At 36.9% G+C, this 17900-nt stretch overlaps 2 protein-coding genes across 7 annotated transcripts in view; one reads left to right on the top strand and one right to left on the bottom strand.

The window, feature by feature from the left end:
* Positions 1-211: 211 nt before the first annotated feature.
* Positions 212-9694, bottom strand: nucb2a (nucleobindin 2a). The gene is made up of 13 exons (XM_061742720.1): positions 9592-9694; positions 8347-8487; positions 7450-7557; positions 7098-7230; positions 6885-6988; positions 5631-5816; positions 5361-5451; positions 3816-3874; positions 3647-3739; positions 3290-3379; positions 3006-3176; positions 2255-2315; positions 212-2177 (listed from the first exon to the last, which is right to left on the bottom strand). Exons 2-13 carry the CDS (start codon positions 8485-8487, stop codon positions 1966-1968), a joined length of 1449 nt encoding a protein of 482 aa, XP_061598704.1. The 5' UTR covers positions 9592-9694; the 3' UTR covers positions 212-1965.
* A 5746-nt stretch (positions 9695-15440) lies between these two features.
* Positions 15441-17900, top strand: part of plekha7b (pleckstrin homology domain containing, family A member 7b) — a 91639-nt gene continuing 89179 nt past the window's right edge. For all 6 annotated transcript variants that reach the window (XM_061742732.1, XM_061742741.1, XM_061742752.1 and 3 more), the window contains exons 1-3: positions 15441-15558; positions 15702-15778; positions 15911-15968. In XM_061742732.1, coding sequence (XP_061598716.1) covers positions 15476-15558; positions 15702-15778; positions 15911-15968 — 218 coding nt within the window. In that variant the 5' untranslated portion in view covers positions 15441-15475. The remainder of the gene's footprint in view (positions 15559-15701; positions 15779-15910; positions 15969-17900) is intronic.

Here is a 17900-nt window from a genome sequence, read left to right on the forward strand (position 1 = left end):
TCATCACTGTAGTTCTTCTGTAAAGCTATCACAAATGAGGTACTAGTGCTGCAGTGATTAGTGTACCAATGCAGCTGTTTAGATATATTTTTAGGCTTGAAATTAAAACTATGTAATTTCCTTTTTCATATTTCAACAAATAAGAGCTGTTTGTATTTTGCAATTGCCAAAACTAAATGTTCTCACATTGTACCAATGATATAACAACATAAAAGGTAAACGGATTTAATCACCTCAACTGAGGTAATTCTGAAAACATTGCATTCAGCAGCAAAAGATAGGAAATGTCACTTTTTTTGTTGTTGTGCAACTTATAAAGCAGTGATACATCAGAGGAACTCATGGCACACAGACGACATGACAGCAAAGAGAAAGGGTCTACATTTTGTATCAAGTAACACGTCTGCCATTTGCTGTGTCCCTATACCACAAAAAGGCAGAAGTGCTTTCTCTCAAAGTCAGATTTAGTCTTTTTCAAAGTGGAAAAACAACCACAAACACCTGTGTACCAGGAAGAACATCAGCTTGCAGTAAAAGCTATCGGGGTAACATCACAACTACAATAAACCAGCTGTGGGAAACATGCATTTCTTTTGAAGCCAATTAAGAACCAAGTACCGGTAATAAAAATCTGTTGAAATAAAATGCATTTGACAAATCTGGCTGTTGGAATGAAATTGATACAGATGATCAACACAGTGGTTAACTGTACACCTTAATGGAAAGTAAAATGAAGCTTGACAAATTGAGAAAAAAAAAAAAAGCATGATCAAGTCAGACAAACATTTGTGTATGAACAACCGACTTCAAAACATTATGGTGCGATAACTGACTATTTCAGAGGCTTCCCCATTAACTCGTATAAACCATCTCCTAAAACACTGCTACTACCCTTAGACTTCGACGTGGAACTCTGTAGGACATGCAGCTAAAGAATCTGTTTGAAGGCGTTTACCTGTCCCTTCATTTCTAGCACCTTTATTCAAAAACGTAAGCAGACAACATCTGCAGCGTGGCTCAAAAACAATGTGCCATGTTTATTTTTTATTTTTTCTATGGCAGAGCACATTTTCAGTTTAAGAATCGAGAATAAAAATTAAAAAAAAGACCACATGAAAAATTAAGTGAACATTGAGGAGAATTATACAGCAAGTTAAAAATACCATTTAAAAAAAGTTGTTTTTATACGATGTCCTTAACAAAACAATAATGGACTTTTTTGTTTGTTTTGCTTCATCTGTCAACTTTGTAGAAAGTGGATTATTTTTATCTGATGCAAAATGGTTCTTGGGGTAATATGAAAATATTGTACCAGAAATAGTTCCTTATTTCATCAGTTTTAGATCAATACAGTAGAACCTTTTCCAAACACCCCTTGCTCTCAATTTCTTAAACAGCCTAGTAAAACACATTCCACCACAAATTAAGCATGTCATTTCATTTCTAAAGTATTTGAGTTACTTTAACCCTCCCAGCACACTGGCAGTGTCTTTGTGAGGGTTAATAGGTCAATTCAGACAATTTAAGTACAACTAAAATTAAATATGACTTTGTACACATCAACCCCCCTGATCTGTGCACTGAACATATCCAACATACTGTTGAATCAAACAATCAGGCTGTGTAGCAAGCATCAAGCGAGACCTTACAGTAATCAACTGGTGGAGAAAGCTCATTGCAGCTATATTTTTGGATAGCTGCATTGTCAATCTTGATATTATTGTGTACATTTTGGGATACTATGGTGTGTCAATTTAAAATTGTGACTTTGTTTTAGGATCCACAGTTTAATGGTTTTAAAGATAACAGATTCCCTATGTGCTGCTCATTTTCATTTGAAGAGTGTTCAAAACCCCTCATGCTGTTGATTCTAGTTAGAGAGGCCTCAAACCGAGGAGGGGCTGCTCCTCTACACACAGGAATTAAGGTGCTGCAAAGTCTGCCTGTGAGTTTTTGGCAGCATTGTTATGGCTGGTTCTGCTGGTGTTGTAGGACTTCCTGATGGCCCGGTGGTAAGTCCTGATGTGTCTGGGGGAGACCTTGCTGAGGGAGGTGTTCATTTTGTTGTTGGTGGTGCTCCTGGGGTGGTTCTTGATGGTATTGGAGCGTGTCTTGATGTCCCTGTGGTTGGACGTCCTCCATGTGGAGCTGGTTGTCTTGTGCATGTACATCTTCAACTGTAGCAAAGAAACAGTTTTATATTTTCTATTCAGCCAGTAAATTCATGCAACGGAAGAGAACAATCGACACTCACCGTGAACCTCCGGAGGGGGATCTACTTTCTGTGTCTTCAATCGCTCCATATGCTCCACTGCCTGTAAATGGTTTCAAAAATCAAATTTCATTACATGTTAAAAGTGCATGTGTTACATGCAATTCTCTTCTGTTGTCTTTTTTAAATGATAGTATTTTCCTATATTGACAAAGACCTGCTTCCCCGGTTTTAGCTGTTTATCTCAGAAACCTGTAACTCTTTGGCTGGCTATGGAATCCCAGAGCTAACAACGTACATTTACAGGTGTGACAGGTACCAGCCTCAGGGTGATAGATGTATTCTTCATGTTTGCTAATTATGAAACCCTGGCTCTGAATCGTTGTTTCTGCTGCACCCCTCAATGTGTATTTCTTTGTATAATTTGTATAATCTTTTGTATATTTTTTGTATAATTGCCCTGTAAAATTGTAAATAGGTTATGTTTATTTTTATTCAGAACTGTCCCTTTTTCTTTTCTTTTCTCTCTCTACCTCAAACTGCTGCACCTTAAATGTTTATACTGTTTATTCTGTATCTTTGTTTTATTGCTTATTTTATTTTATCACCAAAGAGCGAAACTACCGGAGACAAATTCCTTGTTGGACAATGTTCGAACCTGGCCAATAAAGATGATTCTGATTCTGATTCTATTGTTTCACAGCAGTTCCAATGTGGAAATGCTAAACTCCGGTATTGACTACTTAAAATACTAAAGCAGGTCTTTTCTCAGTAACACTGTACCACTCCTTACCTCCTGAAGCTCTATTTTTTGTGCATTAAGTTGCTCCTGCTGTCTTTCCAGTTCCTCCCTCTGTTGCTGTAGGTCAACAGCCTTCTGATTGAGGTCATGTTCTTGCTGCACAAGATGCTCTTCAAACTCCCTCATCTCTTCGTCTGTATAGGCCTGGTTTTGCTCCAGGGTCTGGCAATAAAGGCGAATGTGACACCAATTACTCACAGCTCTGTTTCTTTTAACACAGTGGTTTTAAAACTCAAATTACTTCTGGATGTTGTCAGAGTTGTGTTAGGTCTCACCTCCCAGCTATCTGGCTCCAGGAATTCTTTTTTCTTTGTAGCAACCAGAAACTCATCTAATGACACCAACCTGTCTTTGTTAGAATCCACCTATGGAGATATTAATGCAGTGTCAACAATATCATAGATATCAAAGCTCAAACACCAGAAAGTCATTTTGTCTTACTTATGTATTAAGTTATATTAAAATAATATTTTCAGTAACTTGGGAATCTTTTTGTTTGGATTACCAAATAAAAGTTATGGTTTTAAGGTGATAATACCATAAATCTAACAGCAATAGTGACATCATACAAACAAGAAAGAGACAATTAATACACAACTGGCAAGCAAGATCGGTCATAATCATGACTGTACCTCATTCATTACATGCTCTCTCATTCGTAGCCTCTCTTCCTCCATTTCCACCATATCGTCCTCTTCATTGGTGGGGTCATACATTTTTTCCAGCTGTAATCACAGAAGATAAAGTCACTGCAAAGCGATTCACTGAAATGTTGCAGATTTTCAGATGCTGTGACTTTACCTCTTTGGTGAACAATGCCTCAAGCTCCTGTTCATCAAAGAAGCCATCTCCATTAGTATCTGGATTAGAAAGAAGAATAAAAAAAAGAAAACTATTTAATTTCTTGGGAAGCTCAAACTCAAGTAAAAGCAGCACAAATTAACATTTGCCATTATTGGCACTCCGGCCCCACAATGTGTGAGAATTACTTTTGTTTGCTCTTTTTCTCAGCCATTCCCTCATTTTTTTGTTCAATTATTATCTTCAGTCCTCTGCCAAGGTGTCCAATGTAGCTCTGTGTGCAGGTTTAATTGTAACCAAATCATTCTTCACATAAAATGTAATGATATTTTAACAATAAATTCTAAATTAAAAAAAAAATGTTGTGCTGTTTTACTTGAGCATGTTCACCGGTGTTACCTGTTGTTGCTGCATGTGACATCAGCAGCTTAGTTGTTGCCAGACAACAAATAAGACACCACAATACATTTACCATACTCTTGAGATTTTAACTACGCTTCTCTCTTTCTCTTTCAGCTACATAGCCAAATTTTAAACTCGTTGACAATGTCACTTTTTTTTTCTGTTTTTTATTTAAGTACAGTAATATTTAAGTACTATTCAAACGACTCAGAAAGAGCAATACAAGTACAGATTTCAACTAGCATGTGTTGATTAGTGAAGGCAAGGCAAGTTTATATGTATAGCACAATTGAACAACAAGGTGATTCAAAGCGATTTACAGAGACATTTATCCATCATATACTAAAAAATAAAAAGCATTATTAATTATAAGTTTAAACAAAAAAAGGCAAAGAATGAAAACAAAAAAGAACAAAACAAAAAAAAAAAGAGTTTAAAAGCAGTAATTAATGATGGACAGATATCTGTTAAAAATAATTGACAAATGAAATGCAAGAAATATAAGTTCTTGTGCATTATGGTGGATTACTGAAATGCAGCAGTAAAAAAAAAAAAAGTTTTCAGCTTTAAAGCAACTGAGAGTTTCAGCAGCCCTGATTCATTCTGGGAGTTTGTTCCACAGGTGGGGAGCATAAAAGCTGAAGGCTCCCTCACCGTGTTTGGCTCTAACTCTGGGTACAGAAAGTCGACGTGACCCTGACGACCTGAGGGTTCTGGTTGGTTCATGATGGACCAGGAGATCAGAGATGTATTTTGGTCCAGACCATTCAGAGATTCATAAACCAACAACAAGATTTTAAAGTCTATTCTGTGACAGACAGGAATCAGGTTTAAAGATCGAAGAACGGGAGTTATATGGTCCACTCTCTTGGTCTTAGTGAGGACTCGGGCTGCAGCGTTCTGAACTAACTGCAGCAGGTTGATGGATTTTTTTTTGCGTTACAGTAGTCCAGTCTAATGAAGATAAAAGCGTAGATACGTTTTTCTAGGTACTGCTGAGACATCAGTCCTTTAACCCTTGATATGTTCTTTAGGTGATAACAGGCTGACTTTACTGCCGTCTTAATGTGGCTGTTATAATTCAGGTCCAGAACCACTCCCAGATTTCTGGCTTGGCTGTTGTTTTTTGTGTGAAAGTCTTACCATGCAGGTTGAAAAAGGTCTTTGGGTCGAAATCCTCTGGGTCTAAGCCATCAGCTTCTTCCCACACCTCCTTCAGTTGATTCTGACTGCCCTGCAACATTTTAATTACAGATGGAAAAAAGTAATGATGACCTCTTTGGAAGATCATTTCAAACATGTGTATATTAAACCAACTGTGGACTATGAATATAAAATGATGGACAGTATTAGTTTTCCATGGCGGTTTAAAAAAAAAAAAGAGTGTGTCTTTGTGTCATTTAGTCCACTGACCGGGTGGTTGACTTTAGGGTGGTCAGCATGCTTCTTCCTCATCTCCTCATAGTGCTCTTCCTCCTTCTTTCTCGCTTCCTCATCCAGGGTTTTCAGATGTTCTTGTCTGTCATGCTCCTTCATCATCTCGTACTTTTTGAACTCCTCATGTCTTTCTTTGTCATAGTTTTCTAGGTCGCTCGTGGCCTAGATACAAGTGAAAACATTTACACAGATTTAAAACTCATTCAATGTAACCGCTGCATGACGTAACATCTACTTTTAGTTCACAGTATTTTAACAGATCTATACTATAGTACATAACAATGTTAAATATCATTTAATGTAAACTAATTGAAACTTCAGGGAAAATTGATTTCATTTTTTTAATAATATGAAACAACAACAACTACTGCAGCAGTCTTTAAAAAAGCCTTTATCAAATGCAATAGTGCTAATTGTACTGAGGTTTATGATTTGTTAAAGAGAAAGAGGCGTTCCCCTACTTGTACTTGTAAAACTTCAATGACTGGTTAGACCTGATTTGATTTCTAAAGACTAGACAGGAAAATTGTTTTTAAAAATTCTCAAAAGAAAATTGGATTTGAAACTGAATGCCTCTGAAGCAAAGGAAAGCTGTAAGTAATTTAAAAAAAGCGAAATTAAACAAGTTACAGTCTACAATTTAATCGGTTCCAAAGCTCTTAAAAACATATCTTATTTAGTGGCACTTTGGACAACATTTGTTTTATGAATGTGCTACATAAATAAATATGGCTTTGACCTTGACATGACATTTATTTTAGATTCTAAAATAATCTGGTGAACATAATCTCATTTTTAATATCTCCCTAGGGCAGGAATTTCTTTATTCAAAATTCAAGCTTGTCAGGAACGTCAGTTGTAGTTTCTTCCTCAGTTGTAGAAATCAACCAAACTATGAATTAATACCTGAAGTAACATGGTAAAAAATTACGTAGCAATTATTTATTTGATGATATTTTTTCCTGCCATTTGTGTAATAAAAACAACAACTCTTTTCTGGAAGGTGGTTAAAATGTTTAAAAATCTGCCCCTCTTGTCAAAATAATATGAAATACTGACCATTTATAATGTAAGGACTATTGCAAATGATTAAATCATACACAAGGAGCTCTACACATTTCCACTTTTTTAATCCCAATCACTCAAAAATTAATTCTGAAAAAAGCCGTTCAAAGAACAGTATTTGCAAACACTGCAGGTTGTTACAAGGTGTATAGCAATACAATTTACCGATTTTATAAGCCGATCCAGGTCCTCCACTTCAAATGTATGTGGGTTCATGTGATTTAAGTGCTCAAACTGCTTCAAAAGAGCCTGGTGGTCCACTGCTATGTCTGCTCATGTTAACATACGTAAAAACAGAAGGATGTAGCATGAAATAATTAATCTACAAATAGTTATTGAAAGTATTTTGAGTTGTAAAATTTACTTTGCAAAACATACCATTCCCTCCTTCCAAGTCTTGCTTTGCCTTAATCAGGGTGCGCAGTCGGTTTACTTCCTGCCTCTTTAATTCATCCAGTTTTGTTCTGACATGATGGCTGACAAAGTCGAGCTCTTTAGCCAGCTTACCTTGCTAAAACACACAAATTATGAAAAAGATGGTTTATTCAACAGTAGAGAAGATGCATTACAAGCCATCAATAAATTAATATTGAAAATATTTTGTTTGACAGTACCATTAAAACAAAAAGTGGAACAAAAGATTTTAAAAAATTATAAAGTCAATATAGTATTTTACCATTTCTAGTGCACTTATGCCATGGTAAAACCGAACAAATGTCAATATGGATACCTTAATGTCTTCCATGTCAGTATTGTGAAGCTTTTCTCTGAAATGCTGATCTTTCTCAAGAAAGTCAATGACTTCTCTGAGGTAGCGGTCATAGTGGAGTCCAGTGTCCTATTAAATGTAACAAAGTAAAACCAAAATTAATATCATGCAGCATTACTTTTGCTGTTGTAATTTATAATAAACACATCCATCATTTATTTGAGAGACTGATCAAATTAAATCTGTTATCTTCTTGAGCTCATCTGCATCAAACCAGTATAAATTATCCATCAAAATGTCTAACACAGAGATGACAAGCCTTTTAATGCCAATTGTCCTTCTTTGCCTGTCCGTAGACTCTCCCACTGGCTGACTTTTATTTACAAATCCATTTTGGGACGTCTCCCTACATATTTGTGCGTGCACATGTGTAGAAACGTCAGCCATAATAGCCTGCGCTCACAGAACTTTATTCAGATGCAGGCCCCTCAACCTGGAATGATGCGCAGAAGGACTTGAAATTGGTTGAGCTTGTATCCTTGGGTAAATTTAAATCCATTTTAAAAGACAGAGAAAATAGCTCTCTCGGTTCTTGCGACTGCCCCGTTGTGTAAATTTTACCATTGTTTCCCCGGAATGTGTGACTGACTGTCTGTGTTTGTATGTATTGTTTTATTCTTTTTATGCTGCCATTTTGGCCAGGTCACTCTTGAAAAAGAGGTTTTAATCTCAATGAGTTTTTACCTGGTTAAATAAAGGATATATAGATATATATATATATATATATATATATATAAAAAATGTATCAACCATGCTGTAGTTCCCCAAAAATCATGCTGCCAGGGCAGTGAAAACCTGAAAACATGAATTATGTTTTCAGGGATTTCCTGTTTGAATATAAATAACGTGCCTTCTTACCACATTTGGTGGCAGCTCTTCAGCTTTTTTCTCTGGTTCTTTTACTTTGGTCTTGTCAATACCGATGGGGACTGACTGCACACACAGCAGCTGCAGCAGCAGCAGAGCCCAGCTGGTCACAGCAGCCCGGGTCCAGCACATCTGGATCACAAACAGGGTTACAATCAGTACTGGAGTTGAGGGGGGATGAGGGGGGATGGCATCCCCCCCTGAAATTAAAACGGTCAAAATCATCCCCCCTGTAAAACTGCCATCCCCCCTTTCCATCCCTTATGTCATTTCATCAAGGAATGTGGTTTTACTGCTATGTCAACATTTAGAGTCATCGCCAGAAAAATAACACCAGAAAAGTAACTTATTTCACAATTTTCACCTGTTTCAAGTAAATTTTCACTTGATAAGTAGAAAAATCTGCCAGTGGGACAAGATTTATCTTTTTATTACAAGCAAAAAAATCTTGTTCCACTGGCAGATTTTTCTACTTATTTCAAGTGAAAATCTAATTGTAACAGGTGAAAATTTTTGTTTTTTCCAATGATGAGTCTTGTTTTAAGTGTAATGAGATTTTTTTTATTAAAATGAGACATTTTAACTAGAAATAAGACAAATATTCTTGTTAAGATTTTGAGTTTTTGCAGTGATCCATTTTACTTATCCTGTGAAGGACAGAGGCATATTGATAAGTTCAGAAAACTGTTTTTTATTGTTGTGTTTTGATGTATTTGATGTAAGCCCAGTGGATATTTAAAGCTTACAGAAGGCTGCATTTAACTGCTGCTATGTCATTCCTGCAGTATTTCTGCAGGTGTTTTGGTCAGTGCTATTATTTGTAATATATTATAATATTTGTAATCAGAACAAATTATCTGTCCCCATATGATAAAATCCACCATCCCCCCTGATCTTTTTTTACAACTCGAGTACTGGTTACAATAATTCAATAACAAACATATTTCACAATACATTAAGATGAACAGTCATGCACCTGTGACTGAATCTCCATGTTTCAGTGTTTGGTGTGTGAAACAGCGCTTCTACCCCACTGTACAGCAGTAACATGGTCATGTTTAGAGGAAGCTGCTTGAGCTTCAACACTGACAGATTCAGATAATAATTGAAGACTCGTGTAACGTTATGACGTTAATCTGAGCTGTAGAGCTTAAAGTACAAGTATACACACGCCGGAAAACACTTTACGAACATCTTGATTAAGGGTTACCATTGATGTATCACTTGTATACTCACTTTGACGTGGTTTGAGCAGCTTTCTGCTCTCTTTACTCGCAGACGTCCTCCGTCAGCTGGAGCTGGCAGCTAATCGCTAGTCAGCACGGTAGGTTGCAAGCGGGGGAGCATTAAAATGAGCTAGCAAGTTGCGTTGCAGTGAATGGAACGTGGCGACATGACGACAGGGCAGGTGGGCGGTCCCCATCCTCTATGGCTGGGAGGTAAAGCCATATAAAAATATAACATATAAAAGCCCAAACCTGTACAAATAAATAACATTACTGAGGAATAAATTAACACAATTATACATGTTAAATTCATTATGAATATATTGTTTAATTAATTTCTAAACAAATTAATGATTATTATGGTTTAGAGATAATATAGATAAAAGTCCAAACCTGTACAAAATGAATAACATTACTGATGAATAAAGAAACAAAATCATACATGTTAAATTCATTATGAATATATTTTTTCATTAATTTCTGATCTAATGTCTCTCTGCCTACGTAATTTGCATATAAATATTTCATAAACTCTTCGATATGTCAGCCTCAATACGAATATCTGAAATATTTAAACGAATGAAAAAGCTGAAAAGCTATTCAATAATTGTATATCTGTAAAATAACAGTGTGGGACAATGTACTGGTGATGTGTCCAGAGTCTACACTTGTTCTTTGGCAGTCCACAAAATTGCTTAGTTTAGGAGGCAATCCTCTGTATAATGGTTTCTAGTTTGCCTGTAGCCATAGTCCAGGTCACAGGTCTAATGGAAACATTTTACATGGAGTCTTCTGGGGTGCTTGGAGATTATCAGGCTCTTCTCAATGCATTTGTCATTGTGAAAACAAATGATGTCAGGATTGGCTCCGAAGACTTTATGCACTTTATGCAGGCTTTCAATGTTGATTCATCAACCGTTTCTGTTATGTTTTGTTAACATACTTGTGATTCATCAGTTACAGTTTGTCACATATTGTGATATATTTTAATATAAGTTTCTAACCTTGACTGTCACTGATGCAGAGTGTGAGCATTTTTAACATCTGATAGTATGTAAAATGTAGCTCATATTATCATAATTTACATGAAAATCTAAATAAATTATATTTATCTCCAAAATCATTTATCCTGGCAATGAGCTGCTTTGATATTCTTTTTCCATAAGAGGGCGATATTGTGATAAACTGGTTGACTCAGTCGTTGCCATTACTCAGACTTCTGTGGGGGTATGAAGAGAGGACATTGTTAGCTAAATTATTTAAATATGATAGAGAACAAAATATTTAACAAGAACTTCATTAAAACAGCCATGAAAATGCTATTATTTACACTTATTTAAGATTTTTATGAAAAATAACTTTACTATGAACTTATAATATCGTAAATAAAATAAAAGCTGAATTAGGTAGAAAAATCTTATAATCTTGATACCCTCTTCCTATTGCATCATCTCCAAGCTTGTAACTGGACTGACTCATATAAACACTGGCATTTGTTGGATGTAACATTTAAAAACTTCTACTGGAGTTTGAGCACTGAAGTAAAAAAAAAAAATGTACAGAACATTTATGAGCCTCGGCAGGTACAGCAAAATTATAAATCTAGTTACTCTCAGGATAAGTGAGTTTATAACTAAATATAACATCCCTGCCCTGTGGATGTTGGCGTAGTTCAATGAATCAAGGTGTAATTAATCACTGTCTCAAGATCATAAGCAAATTGGAAAGTGAGGGAAAGCCCTTGCAGGTAGAGACAATCCGCACTTCTTTTTCCATCAATAACTACAGTATATCAAATTAATATGCTACAGAGTGAAACTGTTTTCTAATCATCCCCAATAACTCTAGCCCTCTGAGTCATCTGTAGACTCGGTTGCAGTATATATCCCAGTGTTGACCTTACGGCACACTTTGAAAATAAGCATCAGAGAAAAGATGGGATTGATTTCCTATGTGGGATTCTGCCACACAGAGTACGATCCAAACAGGCATTTAAAAGTCAGAATGTGAAAAGCTTTATTTAATTTTCTGCTGGGTGTGGAGCTGTGATTCAGCGTGAAGGGGCTCACTGAGGAGAAGACAATAACATTGAGTCACCTTGCTGCATTGTGAGCCTCTGGCAGCCAAGAGGCAGGATTCAGCAGAAGAGGCTACACTGCAGCGCTGCACTGGACTGTGTAGCAACCCTGTGTGTATTTGTGAGTGGATCACTATGTATACATGAATGTCTATATAGTGGTGATAATGATAAATCATACCAAGGACAAATAACAGCAACAAGATGATTACACTGCAGTATGTGTAATATGCCTGCTCCTCTGCCCTTCTTGCTGCAGGCAGATTTAGAACAACCAGTTGCACCACAGATGTAAGGTATTGGTGATGTTGTTGAATAATTTATATTAATATTTATTGATACAGAGTTTATTCAAGCAAATCTGTATTTTTGTCTTATTGACCTAACGGTGCAAGTAACAGATTCCTCACGATGCTGTTGATTTTGTTGTTCATCCTACTGCCCTTAGGTGGTGCTGCTCTGATATTATATCATTGTAATAATTCATACTTTACAAATCTGATTTCTTACTGTGATTTCTTAGATGCAGATAAGATTAAAAGGAGACATATTATGGCATGGCTTCATAAGCTGAAACAATTTCCTGAGGTCATAATGAAATGCCTGTGACATAATTTGGTCAAGATACCATAAAGTTACAGCACCACTGCTTCTTTTTCAAGTGTGTCTTTACACTTTTGTTCTTAGAGGTCAGTTTTAGGGTCTGGAATCGGCTACTTTACACCAATTTTATGACCTCTTTTGATATCATTCATAAAGCTTCGAGCATAAGTCTGGATATAAATGACACTTAATAACCTTGGAGGTATACCTTATGAGGAAGCTTACATTGGTTCACACAACCATGATGCTTACTCATAGAAAAATATGAAAAATAAGAATAACGTGGTCATTTTAGTCTCACATGTTTACGCATTCTACATCTGCCTTTTGGCTGAAGACAGTTAGAACTGAGCCCTCTGATATTCGGGGTTTTTCGGAAGTTATGGACTGAAATTGTCCAAGTTGTAAAAACGACACATCACTCAAAGGAATGCCAAAGTAACATAACAGCTGGTCAGGAGTTGGTACACTAACTTTCCCTTGTATTTGCTCCATCAAACATTCAGTAGGCTTGATAAACATTGAGCTTATCTGTCAGTTTTAGGAGGTTAATGTTAAAAAGTTTTGCACACTTGAGCAACATCTCAGCAATGTCAAAAGTTTATATTTGCAATTCTGGACACTTTGCTCCTGTTGCCATAACCACTAAGAGGTCACAAGCCAGTGTTCTCATCATGCTGGTCCCAAGCCCAGATTAAAAAAAGGGAAAAGCTGCTAGAAGTTGCTTTAAAACAGGGACGAATTATAGAGCATTATTAGCTCATCTCTTTTTTAGTTAAGCTGAGAATAAAGGTGTGGGTGATGCTATGAATGAAGAAGCAAAAGAGCTAAAGCAAAATACTCAAGGTTTATAGTGAACTTGTTTACATGTTTAGACACAGATAAAGAAGCTAGCTGATTATAATAAGGTTTTAGAGAAAATGTTTTATTTCACACTATCTCCAGAGAACAGCTCGTTATTATAATAGGAATAATCCTCATAATAATAAAAATAATAACAATGATAAATCTCTCCAAAACATAAACACGGATCAGATATTTACAATGTTGGAATATGTCTGTTGGTCTCTGCTCAATGACCTGAAACTATATTTAAGGAGAGTCATGGTAAATTGGGCGGGATGGTTTAATGCAGTGTTAGCACTTTTCTAATACGGCATGTTTAAATAGACTTTCTGTCCTCAGAGTTTGACTGCAGTGAAGGTGATGTGAGATTCTGATAGCCCCATAATCAGAATCTCACTTAATGTATAAACTGGCCTTGACCCTGGAAATCTCTGACACTTGTGAATCTTATCCTTGTTTGTTTGTCACTGTTGTTCTTTTTCTCCTTTCTTTTTGTTTCTGATCCTATGCAACCATTTCTCCACTGTTTGGTATCTGAACTGTGGGGCTCTAAAGCATTTCCATTTAAAAAGGATTAAAAAGTTGTGAGGAATCTGAAGTTAACTCATACTTTACTCCTCCAACACGGCTGCCTCTGATTGAGTTCCCTACAGTCTATTACTATTTCTTCATTTACTAGCTTTATTCCGTGTCCAAAGACTATAAACAAGCCTAACTAGACTGTAAATTGTCTGAACATATTTGTGTTTCAGTCATTTGTTGAAAAAACCCATTGTTTTATGTTTCCGTCCTTAGTTAATTTCGACTGCACCAGTTGTCTTTGCGAGGCTGCTGCGGCTGATTTCTCTCGTGGTTGTAGGACTTCAGGCTGTTTTACTATGACAGGGGTCGCACCGCGGCTTCAGAGCCGCATGCGGCTCTTTAGCGCCGCCCTAGTGGCTCCCTGGAGCTTTTTCAAAAATGTTTGACCTTTTTTTTCCTTTTTTTCTCTTTTTTCTTCTTCTTTTTTTTTCTTTTTTTCCCCTTTCCCAACATTTGGACATTTTGACTTTTTTCTTGACATTTCGACTTTTTTCTCGAAATTTTGACTTTTTTCTCGACATTTCGACTTTTTTCCTCAACATTTCGACTTTCCTTTTTTTCTCTTTTTTCTTCTTCTTTTTTTTCTTTTTTTCCCCTTTCCCAACATTTCGACATTTTGACTTTTTTCTTGACGTTTCGACTTTTTTCTCGAAATTTTGACTTTTTTCTCGACATTTCGACTTTTTTCCTCAACATTTCGACTTTTTTCTCAAAATTTAAACTTTTTTCTCGACATTTTTACTTTTTTCTCAACATTTTGACTTTTTTCGCGAAATTTTGACTATTTCCTCGACATTTCGACTTTTTTCTCAACATTTCGACTTTTTTCTCGACATTTCGTTTTTTTCTCAACATTTGACTTTTTTCTCTCGACATTTTTACTTTTTTCTCAACATTTAATCTTTTTTCTCGACATTTTTAATGTTTTCTCGACATTTCGACTTTTTTCTAATATAGATATATGCAGCATGTGTTGTCTTCATTCTAAGGCTTATACAAGACTTTTCATTTTTTGCGGCTCCAGACATATATTTTTGTGTTTTTGGTCCAATATGGCTCTTTCAACATTTTGGGTTGCCGACCCCTGTACTATGAACACGTTTCGTACATTTCGAGGCGCTCTTTAGCGCCGCCCTAGTGGCTCCCTGGAGCTTTTTCAAAAATGTTTGACCTTTTTTTTTTCCTTTTTTCCTTATTTTTTTTCCTTTTTTTCTTTTTTTTCTTATTTTTTTCCTTCTTTTTTCCCCTTTCCCAACATTTCGAGATTTTGACTTTTTTCTTGACATTTCGACTTTTTTCTCGAAATTTTGACTTTTTTCTCAACATTTTTACTTTTTTCACGAAATTTTGACTATTTCCTCGACATTTCAACTTTTTTCTCAACATTTCGACTTTTTTCTCGACATTTCGCTTTTTTCTCAACATTTGACTTTTTTCTCTCGACATTTTTAATGTTTTCTCGACATTTCGACTTTTTTCTAATATAGATATATGCAGCATGTGTTGTCTTCATTCTAAGGCTTATACAAGACTTTTCATTTTTTGCGGCTCCAGACATATATTTTTGTGTTTTTGGTCCAATATGGCTCTTTCAACATTTTGGGTTGCCGACCCCTCTTACTATGATAACACGTTTCTTACATTTCGAGAGTCTTGCAAGAAGTCTGTGTCTCACTCTGGTATTCTTCCCCTTTAAAAGCGACGCTGCCTGGCGGTGTATTATGTGGGCTCCCTAGAAAAGTGTGCGGCGGGCAGAGAGAGGGGGGAGCCGACCTGGAGACGGATCATGGCGGCGCCGCTCGGACGGGACACCCTGCCCGACCACTGGTCCTACGGAGTTTGCAGAGATGGACGGGTCTTCTTCATTAAGTGAGCGGCTTCTCGTTTTTTTTTTTTTTTTATTTTTTTTTTTGTGGTTGTGTTTTTCGCTACTTGCAGGCGCGTTGTTGTCGCGCCGTGGAGGTCTCTTTTGCTGTTTTATTATCGTTCAGTAACAGGTGTCTTTCTTGCAGCGATAAAACTCGTGGCACCACTTGGCTGCATCCACGCACTGGCGAACCTGTTAACTCGGGACATATGATCCGTTCAGGTACGTCCAGCTCCAGTCCTGCAAATCGGGCAAAACTATGTGATTTGCAGCGATCCTTTGGGGGACATTGTTGCTGCAGTGTGTTTGTCCGTGTGTGGCGGGTCGGTTAATGTGTTTCTGTCCGTGCTGCAGATTTGCCAAGAGGATGGGAAGAGGGCTTCACGGATGAAGGAGCCAGTTACTTCATCAAGTGAGTGGCTTTTGTTGCATTGTCTGATCATGTGACAAATCATGCCGGTATATCGCAGCTTTCCCTTCCTTTCCCTTTATTCTCCCTTGTGTCCCGGCTGCTGCTCTAACTCGCACTGTGCTTGATCTTGCATGTGTTTTGTAAACTCACTGATTTATCTTAAGCGTTAATGCGGAGTAACACAACAAACACGTGTATTAACACACAGGGATCCAACTGGTTAGGTGAAATCAATTATCTCTGCCTGCACTGTGAATGGAAAGTGGCAGAGCATGGCAGGACAGGAAGCCAGCTATTAAAATTCTCCTCACATCCTGCATGCAGGACCTCTACACTCGCCATTAGATAGGTGTGCAGGCTCTGTGTATGTGCCTGGCAGTGAATGAGAGAGAGAGAGAGAGACTGTAAAGGTTGCAGGAGAGGGGTGTGACCATGTGGTGACAAAGATGTATGGCATTATTGCATTATTGAAGCAGAGAGGACATAATTTTCAAAGTCACACATGGCACTCTGGAGTTTTTTTTCTATGTCAAATTTTCACATCCTTCCTTCTTTAGAAAGACGCATTGTTGCTGGAAAGGGACCACCCAATCGTGTACACACAGATACGTTTGTGTTGTTTCTATAAAGGCTAAGTCAGATCTAGTGCATTTGCACTTGTGCATGCTTGTGCTGCATGGTATTTCGATTGTTGGATTCTGGTGAATCAGGTAGTTTTTTCTTACAGAAATCAGGATGCAAGTGCAACTAGGGAATCATGCCAAAGCCAATCAGATAAGTCAGGCTAATAATAGCAAAGAGAAAGAGGACTCTGCATTTATGAGAAGACATCAGCGTTTGATCTGGATCACTGTTAATTACAATACCTCCCCCCATCATAGCTTGTTTAAGGTCAAGGCCCTTTTAGTTTGGCCCATTTCTTCCAGTCAGAAGGCCGGTATGGAGAGCTTTATAAGCACTTTTCTGCAGTCTTTCTGTGGTTGATACTTAGTAATAACAGCAATTTGTTTCATGGTGTACACCACACTGCCGATAGTAATATATAGCTCTGAAGTACACTCAGAAATTATTACAGAACAACGTAGGACACCACAACAACTAAAGATACATTCAAAACACGTTTAAAAAAAAAAAACACATAACAAATTTGCTGTTGCTGACACAGTGTGAATAAAGAGGATCTTTGTGTTTCCCTTGCTCTATTTTTCTATTGTAAAAGGGAGAACAGTACTTGTGTGGAGTTTTGTGATATACAACGTCCTAAATGTCAAAGCTTGAAATATGTTGGCTACTTTTTGTCTATTTGGGTTTTTAGAAAGATCCTGTTTTGGGTCTGTTCCTCACCTGTCTCTCTTTGGAGGCGTTGGGTTGTGAAGCTACGAATGTCAAATACAAGAGAGGAGTTCAAGTCCCATCCTAGTCACGGCTGTTTTATAGTTCTCTTTATAGTTTATAGTCATTTGTTGACTGCCCTATAAAGGTTTGAGGTTAGGAAAACAACATGTCTATTGTTAAAAGCCGTGCCATGTTGGTCAAATACACAAAACATGGAAGACAAACAAACCAAACATCTTATTAACACACATTAGTTGTTCCAGGTAGCAAAACAGAAAAAATAGAATCAAATTTGTGCTCATCAGTACAAATGCAAAGTTTTCTGTTTCATGATGTTTACTGACTAAAATAGATTGCTCAGTTGGCCTCTTAGTAAACTGAGGGAAAGTTCATGTGCATCTGTTCTGACAACTGGAATCTTTTAATTAAAAACATGTATTAATGTCAAATATATGTATAAACCCAACTTAGGTTTGGACAAAACAAGATGACTGGTTGAATGGTGAATGGTGTTAACATGATGTGTGTTTTGGCAGTGAGGGTGACTACAGCTCAGTAGTATTACTATTGCTTTACATATTTCAGGAATTCAAAAGG

This window comes from Cololabis saira, chromosome 2, assembly GCF_033807715.1.
Source record: "Cololabis saira isolate AMF1-May2022 chromosome 2, fColSai1.1, whole genome shotgun sequence".
NCBI lineage: Eukaryota > Metazoa > Chordata > Actinopteri > Beloniformes > Belonidae > Cololabis > Cololabis saira.

What these genes read in the sequence shown, in the direction of transcription:
- nucb2a (XM_061742720.1), bottom strand. Translation starts at nt 8,487, where the DNA reads ATGTGCTGGACCCGGGCTGCTGTGACCAGCTGGGCTCTGCTGCTGCTG. An exon ending in CTGACATGGAAGACATTAAG is followed by an intron (nt 7,231 to 7,449) that starts GTATCCATATTG and finishes TGTGTGTTTTAG; the next exon opens with CAAGGTAAGCTGGCTAAAGA. An exon ending in TCCCCCTCCGGAGGTTCACG is followed by an intron (nt 2,178 to 2,254) that starts GTGAGTGTCGAT and finishes TCTTTGCTACAG; the next exon opens with TTGAAGATGTACATGCACAA.